This window comes from Pipistrellus hanaki (assembly GCF_964339955.1).
Source record: "Pipistrellus hanaki genome assembly, chromosome: 19".
Classification (NCBI taxonomy): Eukaryota; Metazoa; Chordata; class Mammalia; order Chiroptera; family Vespertilionidae; genus Pipistrellus; species Pipistrellus hanaki.
The window spans coordinates 3,695,300-3,719,853 of NC_140521.1; the positions used below are offsets into that span (position 1 = coordinate 3,695,300).

At 48.0% G+C, this 24,554-nt stretch overlaps 1 protein-coding gene across 1 annotated transcript; it reads left to right on the forward strand.

Moving 5' to 3' along the window:
* The first annotated feature begins 77 nt into the window (after positions 1 to 77).
* On the forward strand, positions 78 to 24,554 carry CHEK2 (checkpoint kinase 2). Its single transcript, XM_084868172.1, has 15 exons — positions 78 to 190; positions 2,767 to 3,251; positions 3,943 to 4,067; positions 4,179 to 4,326; positions 5,623 to 5,713; positions 9,091 to 9,199; positions 11,562 to 11,615; positions 13,186 to 13,247; positions 14,641 to 14,740; positions 14,838 to 14,924; positions 16,191 to 16,354; positions 16,603 to 16,718; positions 18,839 to 18,924; positions 22,616 to 22,696; positions 24,232 to 24,554. Exons 2-15 carry the CDS (start codon positions 2,912 to 2,914, stop codon positions 24,319 to 24,321), a joined length of 1,653 nt encoding a protein of 550 aa, XP_084724298.1. The 5' UTR covers positions 78 to 190; positions 2,767 to 2,911; the 3' UTR covers positions 24,322 to 24,554.

Consider the following 24,554-nt stretch of genomic DNA (forward strand, 5'->3'; position numbering starts at 1 on the left):
CTACGGCTTACACTACAACTCCCAGCAAGCAGCGAGGCCACGCTGGGACGGCCACTTCCGCCGCTCCTCATTGGTCCGGCCGAGGCGGAAGGGTGTTTTGATTGGTCGAGGGTGGAGTTTGTATCTGTTGAGCGCCACACCACGAGCTGCAGCTGTAGTGAGTGTGTGTGGCTCCAGGTGGGCTCACGCGGTGAGTGTCCGTGGGGGGAACGTCCCTTGTGCGTCTGGGGGTTCGAATCCCGTCCTTAGTGTCTTAATGCGAGCTGAATTTCCCGAGCTTCGGAGTGTCCTTTTTTTTTTTTTTTAACCTCTGGCCGGGAGTTGGGGGTGGGGGTGGGGAGGAGGAGTGGAATACGCGTGGGCGACTCTCTTCCTTTTTTGCAGATGAACTTGTCGATGAACTTCCAGGTGAAGTTCATTTCCCGTTTGCTTACAAGCTGGAACTGGCTCAGACTTGCAGGCTAAGCAGCAACAAAGCCGAGTTCTTTCTATAATTGTTAATAATTATTACCGTACTTTAGGTTCAATATTCGAAAATACCTGTTGAGAACCCACAGGTATTTTCTTAGCTGCTAGGCATTGCAGGAACTGGAAACACAGTTCCTGTGTTGGAGGATTCCCCGCAAAGTGTCCATAAGGAGGGGTGCGGAATGGGGCAGGAGAGCACCAGCCCTCCTTGGGACTAGGTTTCTCTATTTGAAAAAGAAATTGTGTTGCACTGCTGTTGGATTCCTGCGGACTGGGATTCTGTTCTCCCCAAAATCAAGACATTGCTAGGGAGGAGCATCCATGCATCTTCTCACTTAATCCTTGGTATCTACTTCTAGCAGATAAGGTTCCTAGAGGCTGTGATCTACCTCAAGGTCATGCAAAGATCTGACTCAGGCATCTGACTCCAGACCTATTTGTCTCTACTTCACTGTATGTTAAAAAAATATATTTTATTGATTTTACAGAGAGGAAGGGAGAGGGATAGAGAGTTAGAAACATCAATCAGCTGCCTCCTGCACATCTCCCTCTTGCACAACCCCCACTAGGCATGTGCCCACAACCAAGGTACATGACCCTGACCGGAATCGAACCCGGGACCCCTCAGTCTGAAGGCTGGCTCTCTATTCATTGAGCCAAACCGGTTAGGGCTGCTTCACTGTATTTTCTCATGGTTGAGGCCAGTGTGGTTCCCACCTGATTTACCCTTATTTCTCATACTCTGTGATGGCTGCCTGCTGACACACTGTCTTTTTGCCAGTGTTCAGGGTGGAGAAGTTTTGCTCCAGAACTTCAGAAGGACTCGGCCTAATTGAGGAAGCACTAGTGCAGCCCGAGTGGCAGACTCCGCTCCGGCATCGCCTTCCTGGTGGGGGTGTGCAGAAGGCAGCACAAAAAGAAAGTAACTTTGACTATATTGTAGTTTGGTTATCAGAGCTTACCTGTCCATCAAGTTAGTTCTTTTTAAAAAATATATATATTTTATTGATTTTTTACAGAGAGGAAGAGAGAGGGATAGAGAGTTAGAAACATCAATGAGAGAGAATCATGGATCAGCTGCCTCTTGCACACCCCCTGCTGGGGATGTGCCTGCAACCTAGGTACATGCCCTTGACCGGAATCGAACCTGGGACCTTTCAGTCCACAGGCCGACGCTCTATCCACTGAGCCAAACCGGTTTCGGCCATCAAGTTAGTTCTAAAGCCAGGGTGGGGAACCTTGGCTAAGGTCTTCTCTGGTCCCAAGATTGGCCCCTGCAAGATGCTGAAGGGCTGGCAGGCCTTTTAGGATGCTGCAAACAGGAGCCTCTGGTTACTTAGCATCACAAAAGGCCCGATGGAGTTGTTGATGGTGGGCTCCTTTGTGTCCTGCCTCATCCAGTGGCCCAGCACTGAGCTGTTAGGGAATCTCTACTGAACCCACAGAACTTGGTTCTTACCTTCCTGAGCTGGTTTGCGGGAGGTGGGGCATCAGTGACCTTTTGCAGCAAATAACTGCAGTGTCTCTTTGTCCATCTCTGGCCCCAAACCGCCAGACCCTTCTTTCTCTTTCCAAACATACATGACATTTAAGTGTAGTATTGAATGTGTGAATGAATACATTTTAGGTTTCATTTCTACATTTTAAAGATGGGGTGAATATAAGTCTCTTCCCCCTCCTCAATTCAGTATCATAGCTGTTTACTTATTTATAGCCTTCAAGTAATTTTCAAAAATATATCTTATTGATTTTTTTACAGAGAGGAAGGGAGAGGGATAGAGAGTTAGAAACATCAATGAGAGAGAAGCATCGATCAGCTGCCTCCTGCACACCCTCCCACCGGGGATGTGCCCGCAACCAGTGCACATGCCCCTGACTGGAATCGAACCTGGGACCCCTCAGTCTGCAGGCCGAGGCTCTATCCACTGAGCCAAACCAGCCAAGGCCTTCAAGTAATTTTTTAAATTTCTTTCCTCCGTGGCTTGTGGCTATCAGACGAAACACTGATCTAGTGAAAGTGAGCTGAAGAAAAGCTTAACCCAGAAGAATTGTATGTCTAGACTGTTAGAGTTTTAATTTTTGCAGAGCATGCTTGCCCTGGATTTTTTTATTTTTTATTTGTCATTGTAACTTGGTCCTCATCTTTCACTTTAAACAAACATATATATATATATATATTGATTGACCTTAGAGGGGAGGAGAGAGGGAAGAGAGAGAACAAGAGGGACAAAAGCTTGGATTTGTTGTGCCACTGATTTATCCATTCACTGATTGCTGCTTTTATGTGCTCTGACCTAGGATCGAACCTGCAACCTTGGCATCGGGATGATGCGCTCATAACCGTCTGAGCTACCCTGCCAGGGCCTCATCCTTCACCCTTGAACTTTGAGTCTTGTTCCTTGAAACGCACCTTATTGTCGAACGCTTATTTTTTGAGGTGGCGATGTCTCGGGAGACGGATGGGGAGCGTCAGCAGCCCCAAGGCCCCTCCTCCCAGTCCCATGGCCCCTCCTCCCAGCCCCAAGGCCCCTCCTCCCAGCCCCATGGCCCCTCCTCCCAGCCCCATGGCCCCTCCTCCCAGTCCCAGAGCTCATCCGGGTCCTCCACCAGCACAGTAACGACGTCCAGCCAGTCCTCTCACTCCAGCTCGGGGACGCTGAGCTCCTTGGACACAGTGTCCACGCAGGAGCTGTATTCCATTCCTGAGGACCAAGAACCCGAGGAGCCGGTTCCTGCCCCTTGGGCTCGAGTGTGGGCCCTTCAGGACGGATTCTCCAATCTCGGTAAGACCCTCTGTTCTGTAGTGCAGTGTCACTGTGCTGTTCAGGGAAAGCAATGACAGGTGTTGGTGGCGGCAGAAAGCTCAAGACTGTGGGGCTTGCCGGCTGTGGGGCCTGTACGGGTTGCTCCAGGATTATGGAACCTGTGCTAAGACTTGAATGTGTGTCTTCTCCCCTGCATAAAGACAGCTTCTGCTCGCCTGATGCTGGGTGGGGTGTTGGGACTATCTTTTTAAAGTTCAAAATAACCCTAGGAGAGTCTTCATCCTTACCTCCATTTTACAGAAGAACAAACTGAGGCCTAGAAAGAAGTTGATGAACTTGTTTGCAGTCATACAGCCAGGAGTAGGTAGGAGAATGATTTGAACCTACAACATTTAGATTTTGGACCTCTGTTATTATTATTATTTTTTCCAATACATTTTATTGATTTCTCACAGAGAGTGGAGGGGAGAGTGTCAGAAACATCGATGAGAGAGAAACATCGATCAGCTGCCTCCTGCACCCCCTCCCTACTGGGAAGGTGCCCACAACCAAGGTACATGCCCTTGAACGGAATCGAACCTGGGACCTTTCAGTATGCAGGCTGATGCTCTATCCATTGAGCCACACCGGCTTCGGCTTATGAGCAGTTTTTAAAGGCGTTGGATAGATGATACTCCACACGCCCCCGGGATGTGCTTCTGTATCGCAGAGTGCGTGAATGACAGCTACTGGTTCGGGAGGGACCGGAGCTGTGAGTACTGCTTTGATGAGCCCCTGCTGAAAAGCACAGACAAATACCGGACGTACAGCAAGAAGCACTTCCGGATTTTCAGGGTAGGTGACCCGGAGCCGCCTGTTTGGGAGAGCCGGTGATCTAGTCCTCGCTGTTAAAGCTTTTAAAAAAACAAAAACAACCACTTGGAAGTAAAATGTGCTCTGTCGTAGGAAATGGGGCCTAAAAACTCGTACATCGCCTACATAGAAGACCACAGCGGGAACGGGACCTTTGTGAACAGAGAGCTGGTGGGGAAGGGCAGGCGCCTGCCTTTGAGTAACAATTCGGAAATCGCACTGTCCGTGTGGAGCAACAAAGGTGAGCCGTGATTTTGTGGCTGTCGGGGGTTTTTCCCCTCCTCCCCTATCAAAGGAAATTGGACATTGTGTTCTTTGCAGAAAGTGGTTTAGGTAAAAAAAAAAAAAAAAAAAGTATGCTGAAACCGGTGTGGCTCAGTGGATAGAGCGTCGGCCTGTGGACTGAAGGGTCCCCATGTTCGATTCCGGTCAAGGGCATGTAACTTGGTTGCGGGCACATCCCCAGTGGGGGGTGTGCAGGAGGAAGCTGATCGGTGTTTCTCTCTCATTGATGTTTTTAACTCTCTATAAAGAATCAATAAAATATATATTTAAAAAAAAAGTATGTAGGCTAGCATTCAAGGTTCTACTCAGTCCTGGTTGCATTAAAAAAAACAAAAACAAAAACATATATATATATATATATATATATATATATATATACACACACACACATATACACACACACACACACACACACACACACATATATATATATATATATATATATATATATATATATATATATATATATTTCAGAAAGGGAGAAGGAGAGAGAGAGAGAGAAACATCAATGATGAGAGAGAATCATTGTCGGCTGCCTCCTGCACACCTGCTACTGGGGATCGAGCCCGAAACTCAGGCATGTGCCCTGACTAGGAATCAAATCTGGGTCCCTTCCATCTGCAGGCCAACGCTCTGTCCACTGAGCCAAACCAGCTAGGGCAGCACCGGTATTTTATATTAGTGCAATTGGTTAAAAAATGTGGCTCTCGCCGAAACCGGTTCGGCTCAGTGGATAGAGCGTTGGTCTGCGGACTGAAAGGTCCCAGGTTCGATTCTGGTCAAGGGCAAGTACATTGGTTGTGGGCACATCCCCGATAGGGTGTGTGCAAGAGGCAGCTGGTCGATGTTTTCTCTCTCATCGATGTTTCTAGCTCTCTATCTCTCTCCCTTCCTCTCTGTAAAAAAATCAATAAAATATATTAAATAAATAAATAAATAAATAAACAAAATGTTCGATCTTTAAAAAAAAAATAAAAGAAATTCCAAGCTCAAGGTATAAAACTAGTATTTATGTATGGGTTTTATGCACTACCGTGAGAGGGAAGCTGTATCTCCATTGAAGAATGACATTTGTCATCATTTTCCATGGGTTTCATGACATTCAGCCTAGCCAAATAGTTTCTTTGGGGTTAGATAGTAAATGGAATTAAACAATTGCCTTATTGTCCACATGTTTACTAAAATTTAGGACCATTTACCTTCTCTTTACCTAATGAATTAATGAGACCTATTTCTGCCCTTTTTTCCTTAGTTTTTGTATTTTTCGATCTGACGGTAGATGACCAATCAGTTTATCCCAAGGAATTAAGAGACCAATACATCATGTCAAAAACGCTTGGAAGGTAAATTTTCTTTTTCTTATGGAAATTGTACTTAATTTTTTTCTAAACATTTGTAGCTTAGAGAGAAGAAAGGAGGGAAAAAGGTGGGGGGGGGGTGGAAAGAGAGAGAGAAGTATCAATGTGAGAGAGAAACATCAATCTGTTGCCTTCTGTACATTTCCCAACTGGGTATCAAACCCACAACCCAGGAATGTGCCCTGACCGGAATCGAACCAGCAACCTTCTAGTGCACAGGGAGGTGCTCAACCATCTGAGCCACTGCAACCAGGCTTGTTCCTGGTTTTATAATATTCACTAGTGGCCCAGTGCACAAAATTTGATCATGGGGATGCGGGGAGGTGTCCCTCAGCCTGGTCTGTATCCTCTCCAATCTGGGACCCCTCGGTGGACGTCCGACTGCCGGTTTTGCTCCCATCCCACAAACCGGCAGTCAGACATCCCTCTCACAATCCGGGACAGCTGGCTCCTAACTGCTCGCCTGCCTGCCTGATTGCCCCTAACCACTTCTACCTGCCAATGATCGCCCCCTAACTGCTCCCCTGCCAGCCTGATTGTCTCCTAACAGGTCCCAGGTTCGATTCCGGTCAAGGGCACATCCCCAGTGGTGGGTTTGCAGGAGGCAGCTGATCGATGTTTCTCTCTCATCGATATTTCTAACTCTCTATCTCTCTCCCTTTCTCTCTGTAAAAAAAAAATCAATAAAATATATATATTAAAAAAAAGAAAGAGAGAAAAAAAAAGAAATAGGTGGTACTCTTATTTTTTCCCTAAGGCAGGATTCCATACAAATCCTCTAACATGTGGCAGGTGACAGAAACTTCGGTGAGTCAGTGAAGGCATTCGTTGGCTTTTCTGGCCCTGGCCAGGTGGCTCAGTTGGTTAGGGCATTGTCTGGCCCGCTATACCAAGGTTGTGGGTTCAATCCCAGGTCAGGGTAACGGCAAGCATCAGCCAAGGAATGCATACATCAGTGGAACAGCAAATGGATGTTTCTCTCTCTCTTTCTTCCCTTCCTCGCTCTCAAAGAAAGAAAGAGGGAAAGGAATTTATTGGCTCTTGTCATTGGGAAATTCAGGGGCCCAGCTGACTTCAGCCATGGCTCGACCAGGAGGCCTTTGAGTTCTGATTGCCTCCTGGGCTTTGTCCGCGGCCAGATCTGAGGGCCCCCACCGTGTTGCCAGGGCTCCGGCTCCAGCCCTCGGTTCAGCGGCTCTTTGTGGCCCTCCTGTAGAACTGTTTTCTCCGTGTGGCAGGAAAAACGGCTTCCAGGGACTCCACATTCCTGTCTTCATTCTTCCAGAAACCACAGCAGAGAGAACTGCTTCTCTCCCAGCATGGCCTTTGATTCCAGGGCAAACCCCTGATTGGCTTAATTTTACGTGTCGCCCCCTTCCCCTGCCCCCCCATCGTGCTAGCAGTGCCTGTTGTACCATTGGAGACATCCCACTGGACTCAGGGAAGATTTCTCAGGCCAAAGGGGACTGTTCGCTGCAGCGGAAGGCGAATTGGAAAAGGTCTTGAACATCTTCCAATATTTACTTATTTTGTTAATCCTCATCCAAGGAGATTTTACCATTGATGTTTAGAGAGTAGAAGGGAGTGACAGTGAGAGAGAGAGAAACAGAAACATCATATGTACACATATAATACGTTAATAAAAAAAGAAGAAAAAAAAGAAACATCACTATGAGAGGCGCATCAATAAGTTGCCTCAATGTAAGAAGTAAAACTATAAAACTGTGAGAAGAAATCACGACCTTTGATTTGGCAGAGGTTATTGAAATATGGCACCAAAGCACAGGCAACAACAGGAAAAAGTAGATAAGTTAGGCTTCATCAAACTTAAAAACGTTTTTGTGCATCAAAAGACATTGTCAGGAGAGTGAAGGGCAGCTCACAGAATGAGGGAAAATATTGACAAATCATTTAAGGATCTTGCATCCAGAATAGAGACCTCTTAACGACTCAACAGCAAAAAGGTAACCCAATGTAAAAATGGGCAAAGGAATGAAATCGACGTTTCTCCAAAGGAGATACACAAATGAGCAAAAACCACATGAGAGGATGGGTAGCATCACTAGTCATTAGGGAACTGCAAACCAAAACCAGAAGGAGATACCACTTCACACCCTAGGATGGCCGTCATAAAGGAACGGAAAATAGTGTTTGCGAGGATGTGGTGAAATTGGGACCGCCCCCCCCCCCCCCCATACACTGTTGGTGGGGGTGTAAAATGGTGCAGAAATAACGGGGGAAATAATTTGGTGGTTTCTCAAAATGTTAAGCAGAATTACCATATGACTCAGGAATTCCCTTTGTAGGTATATTCCCCCCACGATTGAAAACAGGTGTTCAAACAAACACACATGCGTGAATGTTCATTTCAGCTCTATTCTCCATAGCCAAAGGTGGAAACAACCCAAGTGTCCATCAACAAGGGAATGGGTAAATAAATGTGATCTATCCAAACGGTGAAATATTATCTTTGTATCTATCTATCTATATAAAAGCCTAAGTGACTGTTATGACCGAACAGCAGACCAGTAGCTATGATGCATACTGACCACCAGGGGGCAGATGCTCAGTGCAGGAGCTGCCCCCTGGTAGTCAATATGCTCCCACAGCCAACTTCCCACTGAAGGCCAGCCTCTTGCGGTCCCTCCCCCCCGGCCAGTCGGTCCCAATTGGGGCTGGGCAAGTTGGCCCCGATTGACCCCAATTGCAGGCCAGGCTGAGGGACCCCAGCTGTGCATGAATTTGTGCACTGGGCCTCTACTTTAGCTATAAAAAGGAAATGAAATCCTGATACATGCTACAGCATGAATGAACCTTGAAAACATGCTAGGTGAAAGAAGCCAGTCACAAAAAGCTACATATTGTACGATGTGATTGTTAATGAGATATTCGAATGAGGCAACTTGAGGGACAAAGAGCAGATCCGTGGTTGCCAGGGGCTAGAGGGGCACTGTAGAATGGGAGAGTGAATCCATAGCACTATGGGTTTCCATAGATAAGAGTGATGGTTGTACATTATAGATGTATTTAATGCCACTGAATTAATGCACTTTAAAATGATTCCAATGGTAAATGTTCTGATCCTATATAATAAAATATGCTACGTATCTGACCGTTCGACCATGATGCGCACTGATCACCAGGGCGGGGGAGGAGGGGGTGGGAGAGAAAGAGAGAGAGAGATCTGGTGCAGGGCCCATTCTAACGTTCTCCTGTGTTCCGATCTCTTAGCGTATGTGCTTCTGAAGCAAGCGCTGGACCGCCTTTCCCTTGTATAATAATAGTTGAGGCCACCTCGGGAGTGGTGGGTCTCCAGATGAAAACCAGGGTCTGACAACCCCTTCCTGTGTGTTTCCTGGCAGCGGGGCCTGCGGGGAGGTGAAGCTGGCCTTTGAGAGGAAGACCTGCAAGAAAGTCGCCATCAAGATCATCAGCAAAAGGAAGTTCGCTATCGGCTCCGAGAAAGACGTGGTAAGTACCTGTGCCTTTGGCTGTTCGGCGGTTCCCTCCCATTCTTCATTTCCCAGAATCCTTTTGGAATGGTCGTTTTCCACGTCAGGAAGGATTCACCGCCCGGAGATGTGAATCTGCATGGAAAGAACACGGAACGTGTCTGAGTGTATTCAACTGCCCTAGAAACTTAGAATAATTTGGTTCCAAAAGATAGTTCCTTGTACATAATGTCCTAGCCGGAAGTTGATTTTTTTTTTTTTTTACCTCCTTCTAAGTTGTCACAAGACTGTTTTTACAATAAATGAAAGGAAATGGGGGCGGGATCCAGCCATATCCCCGCCGCTGTAAGTCCACAGCTGCTTTCAGTTTTCTTTTTCCTTCCTAGCCTTTGTTCATGTGAATTCGTGTTTTTAGATGGTTGAAATCACATTGTATATACAACTTCCTCTCCTGCTTTTCCATAGAAGCATGAAGGCATCAACTTTCCCCTAATACATTCTTTTTGATGGTCAGGCCTCAGCCACATCGGCTTTATCATCATGCATTCAACCATTTCTCCAGTTGGTGGTTTAGATCATTTCCAATTCTTTGCTCTTCCCAGTCAATGTGGCAAATGCGTATGTTTGCGTTTATGGATTTTTTTTTACAAATCTTAATTAAATTATTTTCATCGTCTCTTTCTGTACCAGCCATTCATATGACGGGGTTACACTCTTTTAAAAAAAAAAAAAAAATTTTATTGATTTCTTAAAGAGAGGAAGAGAGAGGGATAGAGAGCTAGAAACATCGATGGGAGGGAATCATCGATCAGCTGCCTCCTGCACACCCCCCACTGGGGATGTGCCCACAACCAAGGTACATGCCCTTGACCGGAACCGAACCTGGGACCCCTCAGTCCGCAGGCCTACGCTCTATCCACTGAGCCACACCGGCTTCGGCTGACGGGGTTAACACACTCTTACCGCGTGAGTAAAGTGGCCAAATATATTATTGGTCTTTCAACACACGATTCCACCCAGTAATGTAAAACGGGATCCGAAGTCACGTTTCCTCTGTGGCCAGCTGTTTCTGGCCATTATTCTCGAACATTCTTTCCAGATCGGTCTCTTCCCCCCAACAATGCCATTCTCACGCAGCAAGAGGGATTTCCTTTCTGTGTTCACTTCGTTCGGAGAGCTTTTTCCCTGTGATTCCGGATTTGCTCCCCGCTTGTGGGAGAAAATACCTACCACATCCTTAATGACTTGCAGCAAGACGTTAGTTCTTAATTTCATCTTTCAAATCGTCGTGAACTCTTTGAGACCTCCCAGTCATCAGAGCACACCCTGGCTTGGTAATGAGTTTAACGGCTTACAGGAAGGGGCAGGCCCTCGAAATGAAACATCTGGGTTTCTCAGCCGAAGTCCGTTTTACATAAATATGTAACCCTATCTCCTCTGCGCCGGGGGAGGGTGTAGCCCGCGAGGCTGAGTAACTTGATTCATCCTCTCGGGATGGTGAGGGAGAAGGACTCCAGAATCCTGAACCTTCCTCTGGTTAAAAGTCTCCATAAATATGTCAGCCGGCAGTGGAAACCGAGACCCGCGTCTGTTGTATTAGGAGATATTTTGACTTGATCATTTCTTCCTCTAGTTTAATAAAATAACCTTTTGGTCAGCGGTGGTTGTGTTTTATAATTTTTTTAATAACTGCAGACAATTCCACAGCTCATGGGACAAGCAGAATTTACCAGGTTAAGCACGGGAACAGTGGAAATACTTGTTTTTGGCTGTGGGGCTTCCTTTCTCTGAGACTCAGTTGTTCCATCTGTAAAATGGGGATGATTATGGAAATCAGTTCGCTTGGGGGATTATGAGGCTTATGTGGCATTATCCGTTTTATTTATTTTTTTCATTTTTTGGTTTTTTTTTAATTGATTTTTTACAGAGAGGAAGAGAGGGGGATAGAAAGCTAGAAACATTGATGAGAGAGAGACATTGATCAGCTGCCTCTTGCACACCCCCTACTGGGGATATGCCCGCAACCAAGGCACATGCCCTTGACCGGAATCGAACCCGGGACCCTTCAGTCCCCAAGCCGATGCTCTATCCATTGAGCCAAACCGGTCTCGGCACATTATCCTTTTTAAATAAAGAGCTTTGGATAAAGCCTGGTCATTTATTGAATGCTTCCTATTTGCCATGCACTTGACTAGAATAGAGTGATTTTAAGTGAGTTGTTTAAATGATTGATCCATAGGCCTTGATTTCTCTGTATGAGTAGAGATGGGTTTGGAACTCAGGCAGCTGTTACTCAACTAAGTTTAACTGTAAACATTTTTCTAAATATTGGCTATTATTATTAATAATAATAAGCTCTAATGCTATTTTATTTATTAAAGGACCCAGCTCTCAATGTTGAAACAGAAATCGAAATTTTGAAAAAATTAAATCATGTAAGTACTTCTGTGAAATATGGCCCATTCTTAAAGTCATTTATCTCAAAATATGGGAAGAGTGCAGAGCATTTCAATATAATAAAGCTAGCATGAAACGTGAGTTCCTTAATTGTGTGTGTGTGTAGCTGTGTGTGCATGTGCATGCGTATGTGTGTTTAGTTGTCATTTAGCTGGAAAGAGCTTTACCCTGAACTTTAAAAAAATATATATATATTTCATTGATTTTTTTTACTGAGAGGAAGGGAGAGAGATAGAGAGTTAGAAACATCGATGAGAGAGAAACATTGACCAGCTGCCTCTTGCACACCCCCCACTGGGAATGTGCCCGCACCAAGGTATATGCCCTTGACCCGAATCGAACCTGGGACCCTTCAGTCCGCAGGCCGACCCTCTATCCACTGAGCCAAACCAGTTGCAGCCTTTGCTGTTTTTAAATGATCCCTCGTTCTATGTAGTCAACTCTGTTATTTTTTATTTATTTATTTATTTATTTAATATATTTTATTGATTTTTATACAGAGAGGAAGGGAGAGTTAGAGAGTTAGAAACATCGATGAGAGAGAGTCATTGATCAGCTGCCTCTTGCACACCCCCTACTGGGGATATGCCCGCTACCAAGGTACATGCCCTTGACCGGAATCGAACCCGGGACCCTTCAGTCCCCAAGCCGACACTCTATCCATTGAGCCAAACCGGTCCCGCCAACTCTGTTATTTTTTAGACATACAGAATAGTCTCTTATCCTATAAATCAACGTTACTTTTTAGTTTAAATGAATAATAGGGAAAATAAAGTAAGCTGTCTGACCTTGCAGGCTAGCCATCTGACATAAGGGGCTGATACTACTCCCGATAGTTATGTACTCAAGGTTATAAGCTGTCCGCAAAAATAACTTACACAAGGCTCTTTGTGAATGGGTAACGCTGTGCTCGAGGTCTGCAGAAGGTCCGGAACCCCCATATTTGGGAGACAAAGAACCTGGAAGCATATAAATAGGGAGCGCGTCCTCCATGTTTTTGCTCAGAAACCCGGGAGACAGCTCCCTCTGGGCCCGCCGGCGGGAATCAAGACCCCTAATGAACTGGCTGGTTAAGGCGTCCTGCGTCCTGTTTGCTGATTTACGATACAACAGTCTGCAATGAGGAGGGGACTGCGGGGAGGCCGGCCTGCCTTCCTCAGTGCCATCCTTACGTGAAATGCTAACTTGGTGGGGTGGCGAGTTCCTTGTACGTCCGGGTTAATTCTGTCCTGACCTCTCCCCTGCGTGAACTTCAAAGTGTCCCAGTGCCTGCTCTTGGCCTCCCTGACTCTCTGAACTCAATATTCCATAGGTTATGTTCATTAAATACATTTCAACTTACGATGTTTTCAACTTACGGTTTATCGGGATGTAACCCCTTCGTAAGTCAAGGAGCCCCTGTATTTCAGAGCACAGCGTTTTCGAGACTAATTCCTCACTTCGACGGATTTGTTAACGTTGGGTATTTACACAAACGTACAATATGCTGAGCGTCTGCTCTTTTCCTCTGGGGAGCTTCTCACTGCGTTCCCTCTTCTCCCTCTACAGCCTTGTATCATCAAGATTAAAGACTTTTTTGATGCCGAGGATTTTTATATTGTTTTGGAATTGTAAGTAGGAAGCTCCTTCCTCTGTTTCCGTTTCCATGCTTATGGAAAGGCGAGTGCTGGCTTGCGTTTCTCGTCCTGGGGACCCGGGGCAGATGCGTGTGGTTGGAGGGGGGGGCCCCCCGCAAAGTGCTCGAGGGGTTTCCTACCGATCCGAAACCCCTCCGTGTCCCAGGCCCCGGGTCCGAGGCCTGGGTCTGAGTCCCACTCTGCAGGGGACAAGCTGACGGCCCGCTGTTAGACCTCTCACATCAGTCATTCTCCTGGTGTTAAACGGGGTGATCATGACACCCCATTTGATGAGAGAATCATTGATCGGCCGTCTCCTGCACACCCCCGACTGGGGATGGAGCCCACCAACCCGGGCGTGTGCCCTGACTGGGAATCAAACCGTGACCTCCTGGTTCATAGGTCAGCGCTCAACCACTGAGGCACACCAGCCGGAATCTTCTCTCTGTTTTAAAGAGGCAGAAACAAGATCAGAGAGGTTATGCCCCGACCGGTTTGGCTCAGTGGATAGAGCGTCGGCCTGTGGACTGAAGGGTCCTAGGTTTGATTCCAGTCAAGGGCATGTACCTTGGTTGTGGGCACATCCCCAGTAGGGGGTGTGCAGGAGGCAGCTGATGGATGTTTCTCTCTCATTGATGTTTCTAACTCTCTATCCCTCTCCCTTCCTCTATGTAAAAATCAATAGAACATATTTTTTAAAAAATCAGAGAGGTTACATAATTTGCTCAAAGCGCCTCAGCTGGAAAGTTGTAGCGTTGGACTTTAGTCCCCTGATGATATGATTGTCTCCTCCTGCTTGCTGCTCTATGCCAGTCTCAGAATCTAACTGGGAGTGTGATTAAAACGCAAACTCCCGGGCCCTGCCTCGGATCCATGGAGGCAGATTAAAAAAAAAACAAAAAACAAAATGTATGTATATATATATATATATATATATATATATATATATTTATATTTTACTTTTAAAAATATATTTTATTGATTTTTTACAGAGAGGAAGGGAGAGGGATAGAGAGTTAGAAACATTGATCAGCTGCTTCCTGCACACTCCCCACTGGGTATGTGCCCACAACCAAGGTACATGCCCGGGACCCTTGAGTCCGCAGGCCGAGGCTCTATCCACTGAGCCAGACCGGTCAGGGCAGGAGTCAGATTTTGTAAAGCCCTCCCAAGTGTCTGCACTGCCCACTGCACCGTCTTCCCAGCTTTCCTTGTTTCCTACTGTCCACTGGGGACATCCTCCTGGTGGAGGAAGCTTACTGCCTCATCGCCTTGACGACGGGAGTCACGGGGGAGTAAGAATGGCAGCCCCTGGCTTGTCTTGGGGAATTTGTTCTGCGTGGCCCACCCACGTGAGCCTCCCTCCGGCGTACGGTGCGCGTTTCAGGATGGAAGGCGGCGAGCTGTTTGACAGGGTGGTGGGCAACCGGCGCCTGAGAGAAGCGACGTGCAAGCTGTACTTTTACCAGATGCTCCTGGCTGTGCAGGTGAGGAGCTGCGGAGCTGGTGTGTGTGTGTGTGTGTGTGTGTGTGTCTCACACGCATACTCCTTATCTGAAGGACCATGCCTCCCTTTCTGTGCAGTACCTTCACGACAATGGCATCATACATCGGGACTTAAAGCCAGAGAATGTTCTACTCTCATCTCAAAAGGAGGACTGTCTGATAAAGGTAAGACGTGTGTGTTCTGTATGTGGCCATGCCAGTGGATTTCTGTCCAGAAGCTGTTAGGTTCATCAGGTAAAAAAATATGAGCATAAAAATGTTGGGAATTTGCCGAAACCGGTTTGGCTCAGCGGTAGAGTGTCGGTCTGCGGACTGAAAGGTCCCAGGTTCGATTCCGGTCAAGGGCATGTATGTTGGTTGCGGGCACATCCCCGGTAGGGGGTGTGCGAGAGGCAGTTGGTTGATGTTTCTCTCTGATCGACGTTTCTAGCTCTCTATCTCTCTCCCTTCCTCTCTGTAAAAAAATCAATAAAATATATTAAAAAAAAATGTTGGGAATTTGATCTTTCCACTTTTAGCAGTTATTTTTACAGTCCAGTTGGTATTCATTTATTTTTTTTAATTAAAAAATCTATTTCTTTATTGATTTCAGAGAGGAAGGGAGAAGGAGAGAGAGATAGAAACATCAATGATGAGAATCATTGATCGGCTGCCTCCTGCACACCCCCTACTGGGGATCAAGCCCACAACCCAGGCTTGTGCCCTTGGCGGGAATCGAACCTGGGACCCTTCAGTCCGCAGTCTGATGCTCTGTCCACTGGGCCAAGCCGGCTAGGGTGGTATTTATTGTTTTAATCCGGATTCTAATGAGCATTTGTGGAGCTCCACTGTGTACCACTTTTATGTTCAGAGGGAGGGAGAGTGATTTAAATGGAGGGTAAGTTACATACATCCCATCTTCTTCTTCCCTCTGTGCGAGACAGTGCTGCTCAAGCCTGGCTTAGCTTTGGAATCTCTTAGTGATTAGAGTGAATGAATGAAGAATGAATGAATGAATAAGTACAATCATGTCGTCCAGGCTGCTCCTGTGGGTGGCATCCAGAGATACATTTTCCCCCCCAAGTCCCTCAGCTGAGAAACCGGGGTCTACTCGGAACCATGCATAACTAATCAGAATCCTGGAGGTCTGCGATAGAAGTTATAAACCTTTTGTAAGGTTACAGAGAACACAGATACGTTGGCATAATGCCTGGGCCTTGGAGAGTTCTTGGCTCGGGGATTTTAATATAAACAAAATGAAAGAACTTGAAAAAGCTCCCAGCGGCCTTCCATTAGACACGAATTTGTAGATTCCAGATTAGCGGCAGGCGTGAACTGCAGGGCAGAAACCGGTCTGACCTGCCCGTCTTTGGGGACTGGCGGGCTGTGTGAATCTTTTTATTTTAGGCTCTCATTAAAACGGATTCCTGTTCGTTTGTCTTTGATTTTCAGATCACCGATTTCGGGCAGTCCAAGATCTTGGGGGAGACCTCTCTCATGAAAACCTTATGCGGCACCCCCACGTACTTGGCTCCCGAGGTTCTCAGTTCCCTGGGGACCGCCGGCTATAACCGGGCTGTGGACTGCTGGAGTTTAGGAGTCATTCTTTTCATTTGGTAAGAAACCGTGGCTTTCAGAGTCTGGTTGGAGTTCATTAGGTGAAATCAGAAACATGCCCAGGTAGAGGGCTTGTGTTTAATGTAGGTCACTTTTTTCTTTTTTTTCTTTTTTTTTTAATCCATTGATGGATAGAACAATCGCATTTTTCATTATGCTGGGGGTGGGGGGAAAAAAAGAAGTCTATCCGAATGCCACTGAGACTACCACTTGGTTTCTTTTCCTCTCTCTCCCTGCCGCTACGCAGCCTCAGTGGGTACCCGCCTTTCTCTGAGCATAAGACGCAGGTGCCGCTGAAGGACCAGATCACCAGCGGGAAGTACCACTTCGTCCCTGAGGTCTGGGCTGAGGTCTCCGAGCAGGGTACGGACACGGATGGGTTATTAGGCCAAGGTTTGCTCCCCTGTGTGTGTGTGCTGGGGTGGGAGCGTTCCTTTCCCAGTAGTCCCATTATGCTTTCCTCTGCCGTCCATTCTGCTCGCACTTCCTGTTGCTTTTGCACCGCCGTGTGAGAGGCTGCGGGAGGCCTTATCAGACAGCTCTAAACTCAGGTCCTGGGTCTGCTCCTCCTAGCTGGGTGACCCTGGGCAAGTGGCTTCGACTCTCTGAGTCTCCATTTTCTTTACTTGTAAAGGGGACACAACCCCTCTCTACCTTACAGGGTTTTTGTAAGGGTTAAATATAACATACACAAGTGCTGGGTACCGATTTAAGTGTGCAAAAAAAAGTAACCCTTTATTTATTTATTTTTTTAAGATGACAGTGGATTTATTTTATTTATTATTATTTTAAAATTTTATTTTATTGATTTAAAAAATATATGTATTTCATTGATTTTTTTTTTTTTACAGAGAGGAAGGGAGAGTGGTAGAGAGTTAGAAACATCGATGAGAGAAACATCAGTCAGCTGCCTCCTGCACACCCCCCCACTGGGGATGTGCCCACAATCGAGATACATGCCCTTGACTGGAATCGAACCCGGGACCCTTGAGTCCACAGGCCGACGCTCTATCCGCTGAGCCAAACCAGTCAGGGCTATTTTATTGATTTTTTTTACAGAGAGGTAGGGAGAGGCGTAGAGAGTTAGAAACAGCGATGAGAAAAAAAAAACATCCATCAGCTGCCTCCTGCACACCCCCTACTGGGGATGTGCCCACCACCGAGGTACATGCCCTTGACCGGAATCAAACCTGGGACCCTTCCGTCCCTAAGCCGATGCTCTATCCACGGAGCCAGGGCAACAAGTAACTTTTTAGTTACAAGGTTTCCTTTGAATAAACAAGCACGTCAGAGTAAGTGTAACTAGTTCCTTTGTGTTTAAGAATTTCCCGGTGCAACTTTGACATTCTCAAAAGAGAAAAGCGGAAAAGTGAAACGAAAGGACAGATAGCTGTAACATAGTTGCTTGTGTTAAATGTCAGTGTCTAAGGACTAATATTGTTGCAATGCACAATATTATATATGTTGCAATATTATATAATATGTTGCAATGCACAATTATTATATATAATAATGGCCACGGGTTGCTGGCCACCCAGGTTCCTGTCTGCCAAGCCTCTCGCTGCCTGAGGAACTCTCTCCATCCATCGGTGGGTCTCGGGGAGCGTGGGCTTGTATCCTGGGTGTCTTAGAACTGGGTGTAAGTTAAGGTGACCAGATGGTCCAGGTGTTGGCGGGACAGTCCTGATTTCTAACCATTTTTCCCCGCGTCCCGCGGCGTTTTAAAAAAGTCCCGATTTTTGGAAAGAATCTTTCCAATGTTTCCAGTCTTTCCAAAAATCGGGACTTTTTTTTTAAAACGCTGCGGGATGCGGGAAAAATTGTTAGAAATCAGGACTGTCCCGCCAACACCTGGGCGATCTGGTCACCTTAGCAGTGTTTCCCAACCTTCTCTCATGATGAGAATCACCTGGTGGAGTTGTTAAAACACAGATTCCTGAATCCCAACTAAGAAGTGCTAAACTAGAATTTTTGGGAACATATAGGTAAAATTGTATACTTAACTAGTGCTCTAAGACAGATGTTATATACAGAGCACTAAGTTAGGTATGCAATTTTACCTATATGTTCTCAAAAATTCTAGTTTAGCACTTCTTAGTTGGGATTCAGGAATCTGTGTTTTAACAACTCCACCAGGTGATTCTCATCATGAGAGAAGGTTGGGAAACACTGCCTTAGTGTAAGTTCAGCTTTAATTACTTTGACCTTGAACCCGGCCATGAGAGAAGGAGCCGAGAGGGAAGAGGGGGAGATGCCTGAGCAGGGAGCCACGGTCTTTCCTGCTGTTCTCAGAGCGCTCCGATGGGTACAGAGACCGAGGGAAGGTGAGGGAGCGTCAGGGGGCCCTGCCCGCCACGCCTGCTGGCTCCTCTGTGACCTCAGCCCCTCTCTCTTCTTTCTGGACGCTGGCCTGGGATTCTGGCAAGCGGTTCATTTTGCTGACTCAGTGCATTTACCTTTCTCCCTGGGGCTTACTGCTGTAGCCCTGGACCTCATCAAGAAGCTGTTGGTAGTGGATCCAAAGGCACGTTTCACGACGGAAGAGGCTTTGAAACACCCGTGGCTTCAGGTGGGTATGGGCGGTGCCGCCTCGTAGCATAAACCACTGGGCAGCCCTGGACTGTGCCTCGGAGATGAGGAAGAGGAGGGAAGCACAGCGTTGGCTGTTTGGGTCTGTGTCCTGCAGCTGTTGTAGATGAAGCGTTTAGGTGGGCGGGGTCTGTAGATAGGTGGGTGGGTCTTTGTGTGGTGTCTGGGTGCAATCTTTTTATTTTCATTTTATTTTATTTTTTAAAATATATTTTATTGCCGAAACCGGTTTGGCTCAGTGGATAGAGCATTGGCCTGCGGACTGAAGGATCCCGGGTTCGATTCCGGTCAAGGGCATGTACCTTGGTTGCGGGCACATCCCCAGTGCGGGGGTGTGTGCAGGAGGCAGCTGATCGATGTTTCTCTCATCGATGTTTCTAGCTTTCTATCCCTCTCCCTTTCTCTCTGAAAAAATAAAATATATATATATTTTGAAAAAATATATATACATATATATATTTTTGATTGATTTTTTTTTTTTTTTTTTACAGAGAGGAAGGGAGACGGATAGAGAGTTAGAAACACCCATCAGCTGCCTCCTGCACACCCCCTACTGGGGATGTGCCCGCAACCAAGGTACATGCCCTTGACTGGAATCGAATCTGGGGACCCTTCAGTCCACAGGCCGACGCTCTATCCACTGAGCCACACCGGTTAGAGCTGGGGTCAATCTTTGTAAAGTTGGTGTGTGGCTCTTGTAGGGACAAGCTCCCTTGATGGCTGGTCTTGGTTCCACGTGGCCTCCCGGGGCCGGCCGTCTGGCTGTGTGCCCCGGAGGAGCTGTCCTAACGCGGAATCTCATCCCCAGCTGTGCTCCCCTCCTCCCTCAGACCCTCCACTCCACACAGGTGGGATGGGCTGTGTTCCAGCCTCTTCCCCTTTAAATCACGGAGCAGGTGTTGGAGGGGAAGGGCAGCGTCCGGGGGGGTTGGTGGTGGGGGGAGGATCTAACTGTTTCTGAAGCCCAAGCGATTGGATGGAAAGGACCCCGCCTGGCCGCGGAGAGGAAGCAGGCCTCTCGTGCAGGCCGTCACCTGCGCCTCCCGAGTGCGCATTCCCTCTGCGTCCCCCCGGGCGGGCGTGCAGCTGCCCTGAGGTTCCGCGCTGAGCTCATCCCGGCTGTGGGGGCTGGACGTCCTCTGTGGCTCCGCTGGGGTCATCTTTTTAAAAAAAAATATATTTTATTGATTGTTTACAGAGAGGAAGGGAGAGAGATAGAGAGTTAGAAACATCGATGAGAGAGAAACATCGATCAGCTGCCTCCTGCACACCCCCCCCACTGGGGATGTGCCTGCCACCAAGGCACATGCCCTTGACCAGAATCGAACCCGGGACCCTTCAGTCTGCAGGCCGACGCTCTATATCCACTGAGCCACACCGGTCTGGGCCGCTGGGGTCATCTTTGGTGTGGGCCTCAGCTGCAGCCTCGGGCAGCCTTCTGATGGACGTCAGGCCTCCTGGGCAGGGCAGTTCCGCGCCCCTTTCTGGGAACCTGCACTTGGTCTCTCCCTTCCCCGTGGGGTGGAGACGGAACCATCCGTCTCAGCACCGTGCTTCTGGGCTTCTGGGAAGATCGTCCCGATGCTTCTCCTCTTCCAACCCTCCGCGCCTAGCAGGTTGGCTCCGGTCAGCTCAGCTCAGGTTGAGAGCAACACATCCTTAAAAGAAATTAAAAAAAAAAAATATATATATATTTTATTGATTGTTTACAGAGAGGAAGGGAGAGGGATAGAGAGTTAGAAACTTCGATGAGAGAGAATCATCGACCAGCTGCCTCTTGCACACCCCCTACTGGGGATGTGCCCGCAACCATGGTACGTGCCCTTGACTGGAATCGAACCCGGGACCCTTCAGTCCGCAGGCTGATGCTCTATCCACTGAGCCACACCGATTTCGGCTAAAATAAATTTTTAAAAAGTAGATGTATGTGTTTGGGCTGTTGACCTAGCAACAGCAGTCCCCGTCCCCCCCCCCCCCCCCCCCCGCCAACCTGCCAGATGATTTAGTGCTTAACAGACCACACAGATCTGAAACCGCGGGCCCTGGGAAAAGGAGTTTGGATACATAGGCTGCCTTTGCCTGTGGGAGTTAACGTGGATGAGAAAGAAAAGCAGGTCCCTGGCTCTCTCGCCCTAGCAGGGAGGCTTGGGGCTCGATGTGGACGTAGAGGAGCTGTGTTAGGTCTTGAAAAAAAAAAATATTTTTTTAATGGAGCGGCCCAGTTAGGCCCGGGAACGGGGTTTGCATCTCCCCCGGATGTAGGAACAAGAACAGCCTATTTTTCTTGTACTTTTTTTTTTGCCGAAAAAGAAAAGCGCTGTTAACAGCCAAGGCAGAGGCGAGGTTCAGCCTGACCCGGCCACAGGGGGCTCACTAGAGTCCTCTTTTGTCTGCATTTTGTTTTGGCAGCAAAAGGTGGAGTGAGCGTTGAATGGGGATAAGGATGCGGAGTGCCCACACCTGCTAGGGACCGTTGAGGTTTTGTGTTGGGAAAAGGCAGGGTTCTGGACGAAGCCAAGGGCTCTGGCGGGTCTGGCGCTGGGCTGAGCACTGGGAATGGGAGTTCTGGTCTGTTTTGTCGGAGCACCCCTTAGATCCACTTCCTGAAACAGGATTCCTTCCTGCCTGCCTCTGAGGCACCTTCCAGTTTGAATTTTTTTTTTAAATATATATTTTTTATTGATTTTTGTGCAGAGAGGAAGGGAGAGAGATAGAGAGTTAGAAACATCGATGAGAGAGAGTCATCGATCAGCTGCCTCTTGCACACCCCCTACTGGGGATATGCCCGCAACCAAGGTACATGCCCTTGACCGGAATCGAACCCGGGACCTTTCAGTCCCCAAGCCGACGCTCTATCCATTGAGCCAAACCGGTTTCGGCAAGTTTGAATTTTTTAAAAATATATATGTTTTATTGATTTTTTTTACAGTGAGGAGAAGGGAGAGGGATAGAGAGTTAGAAACATCGATGAGAGAGAAACATCGATTGGCTGTCTCCTTCACACCCCTCCTGGGGATGTGCCCCCAATCAAAGTCCGTGCCCTTGACCGGGATCGAACCTGGGACCCTTCAGTCCACAGGCCGATGCTCTATCCACTGAGCCACACCAGCCAGGGCTTTCCTTTCTCATTAGACCCACGCTCCGGATACTGTGGGCGGGAAGTCCTCCTGGCGATTTGCACAGCACTTGCTGGTGGGTCTCCCTAGGGTGCTGGGTGGGTTTGTTAGGGTGGCCCCAGGAACTGGCCACACGTTGGCAGGGAGAGGAGGCGGGCGACCTCCTGGAAAGACTTCGTGGCTGCACGGAGTCAGCGCCAGCCTCCAGCCTCCTGCTTGCCATCTCAGGCAGGACCCGGGACGCTGGTCCTGAAAGTCTTTTGCCTGCTTCGGTCTGTGGTTCTCTCTGACCCGCCAAGAGTGCTGAAGCATGTGGTTTTGATTCAGCCAGTGCTGATGGAGCGCTGCCTGCTGATTAGCCCACTCGGGGAGGGGGGGGGCGGGGGGGAGGGCCAGGCGGTCCTCTCCCTCCCGGAGCTCCGGCAAGGGCCATGCCACTCAGCTGGTAGACCCGGCGCCTCTGCCCACTTCTCGGATTCCGGGGGCTTCCTGGCCCCGTCCTCCGAGGAGCTGTCCCTCAGACGCAGGCTGCTTACGCTTTCTGTTTCTTTTCAGGATGAGGACATGAAGACGAAATTTCAAAATTTGCTTTTTGAAGAAAATACGTCAACGGCTCTACCCCAGTTCCCGGCCCAGGTATCCAGATCCAGGGGTCCTCAAACTTTTTAAAGTGGGGGCCAGATCACGGTCCCTCAGAGAGCTGGAGGACCAGACTATATGAACTACTAATTCCTACTGTAACACCTCGGCTGCGCTCACTGCCCAAAAAACCTGGCGGGCCGGATCAGACTCCTCTGCGGGCCGCATGTGGCCCGCGGGCCGTAGTTTGAAGACCCCTGCGAGATGACGGTCGTTAAACGCAGGTTTAAAGAGCCAGTGAGCAAGGATGATGAGTTTGAATAGTCTAATAACAATGGCTACGCGCGCACACACACACACACACACACACACACACACACACTTAGGAGTGATGTAGTAGATACTTTGTTTCGGCTTGACCTGCTCCAGTGTCCTTAGAAGATCTGACCATGAGCAGTAAGCTTAATGCACTAGAGAAGCACAGCGAGGGACTGTCCTGGAAGCAGTCTCCTGCCAGTCAAGGGGAAAAGACTCTGTTCGAGGCTCCATGAGAAATTAGCTGACAATTTAAAAATGTGGATGAGTGATGGGCGGTTTGTTGATTATACTTTTATCCCTCCATTGTTCTCGGTACTTGTAAGGCAGTGTTTCCCAAGCTTCTCTCATGACGAGAATCGCCTGGTGGAGTTGTTAAACTACAGATTCCTGAATCCCAACGGAGAAGTGCTAACCTAGAATTTTGGGGAACATATAGGTAAAAGAGCACTGAGTTAAGTGTACAATTTTACCTATAGGTTCCCAGAAATTCTAGTTTAGCGCTTCTCCGTTGGGATTCAGGAATCTGTAGTTTAGCAACTCCCCCAGGCGATTCTCGCCGTGAGAGAAGCTTGGGAAACACTGGTGTAAGGTAATATCCGTTCGTTCCTGCCCCACCTTCTTTTGGTGACCGACAGCACTCCTCTTCCCACTCTGCCCTTGCAATTCTGTAAACCGGAGAACAAAGACACAAAAAAAGACTTGTCTTTCCATAAAACGGGGGCTCCCAGGGAAAGGAATCGCCATCTCTTTAAATTTCCTGATTTCGGAGAAGATGGCCCAGAGGAGGCTGTGAGTGCTGCTTACCGTCAATATACGTCATTGAGCCCAGCCATTGTGGCTATTGATCGAGCATTGACCCACGTCCTAGGAGGCATCAGTTTGAATTCTGGTCAGGGGTAGGTGCCGGGGTTGTTGGCTCCATCTCCAGTAGGGGGCGTGCAGGAGCAGCCGACCAATGATTCTTACTCATCCTTGATGCTTCTCTTCCCCCTTTCCCTTCCTCTCTGAAATCAATAATAATGTATTTAAAATATATAAATCATTGAATGATCGGGAAGCCACAGGGAGAGAGCTGTCAATTCTGAGGAGCAGGTCTGAGTCCAGTGGGACGGGATGGGGACTCAGATGTCAGTGAGGAAAACCAGTCGTTGTTGGAACTAGAGGTTTCACGTGAAAGCCTCCCCGTTTGCAGGGAGCAGAGTGGGAAACGCGGGGCCATCTTTAAACAGCCCGCGGTCTTCCTGGAACGTCTCTCCCTCTTCCTCTCTTTCCAGCCTTCCACGAGTCGAAAGCGGCTCCGGGAAGGGGAGGCGGATGATGCCGGCACCGCGAAGCGCCTGGCTGTCTGTGCTGCCGTCTCCTGAGCTCTTCCTCAGTGCGCGAGAAAAGGACCTTCTTGAAGCCTGCTGCTCTTTTCTTTGTTTGTTTTTGGACTTTAATTATGGGCGCAGCTGCTTTTCCAGAGGCGCCAGTGCACAATGAAGACCTCATGGAGCCTGGGCTGCGTGCTTGATGTTCAAGCTCCGGCTGGATGATCAGCTTTTAGGTGCACGCCTTCGTGTGTGTGTGTGTGTGTGTGTGTGTGTGTGTGTGTGTG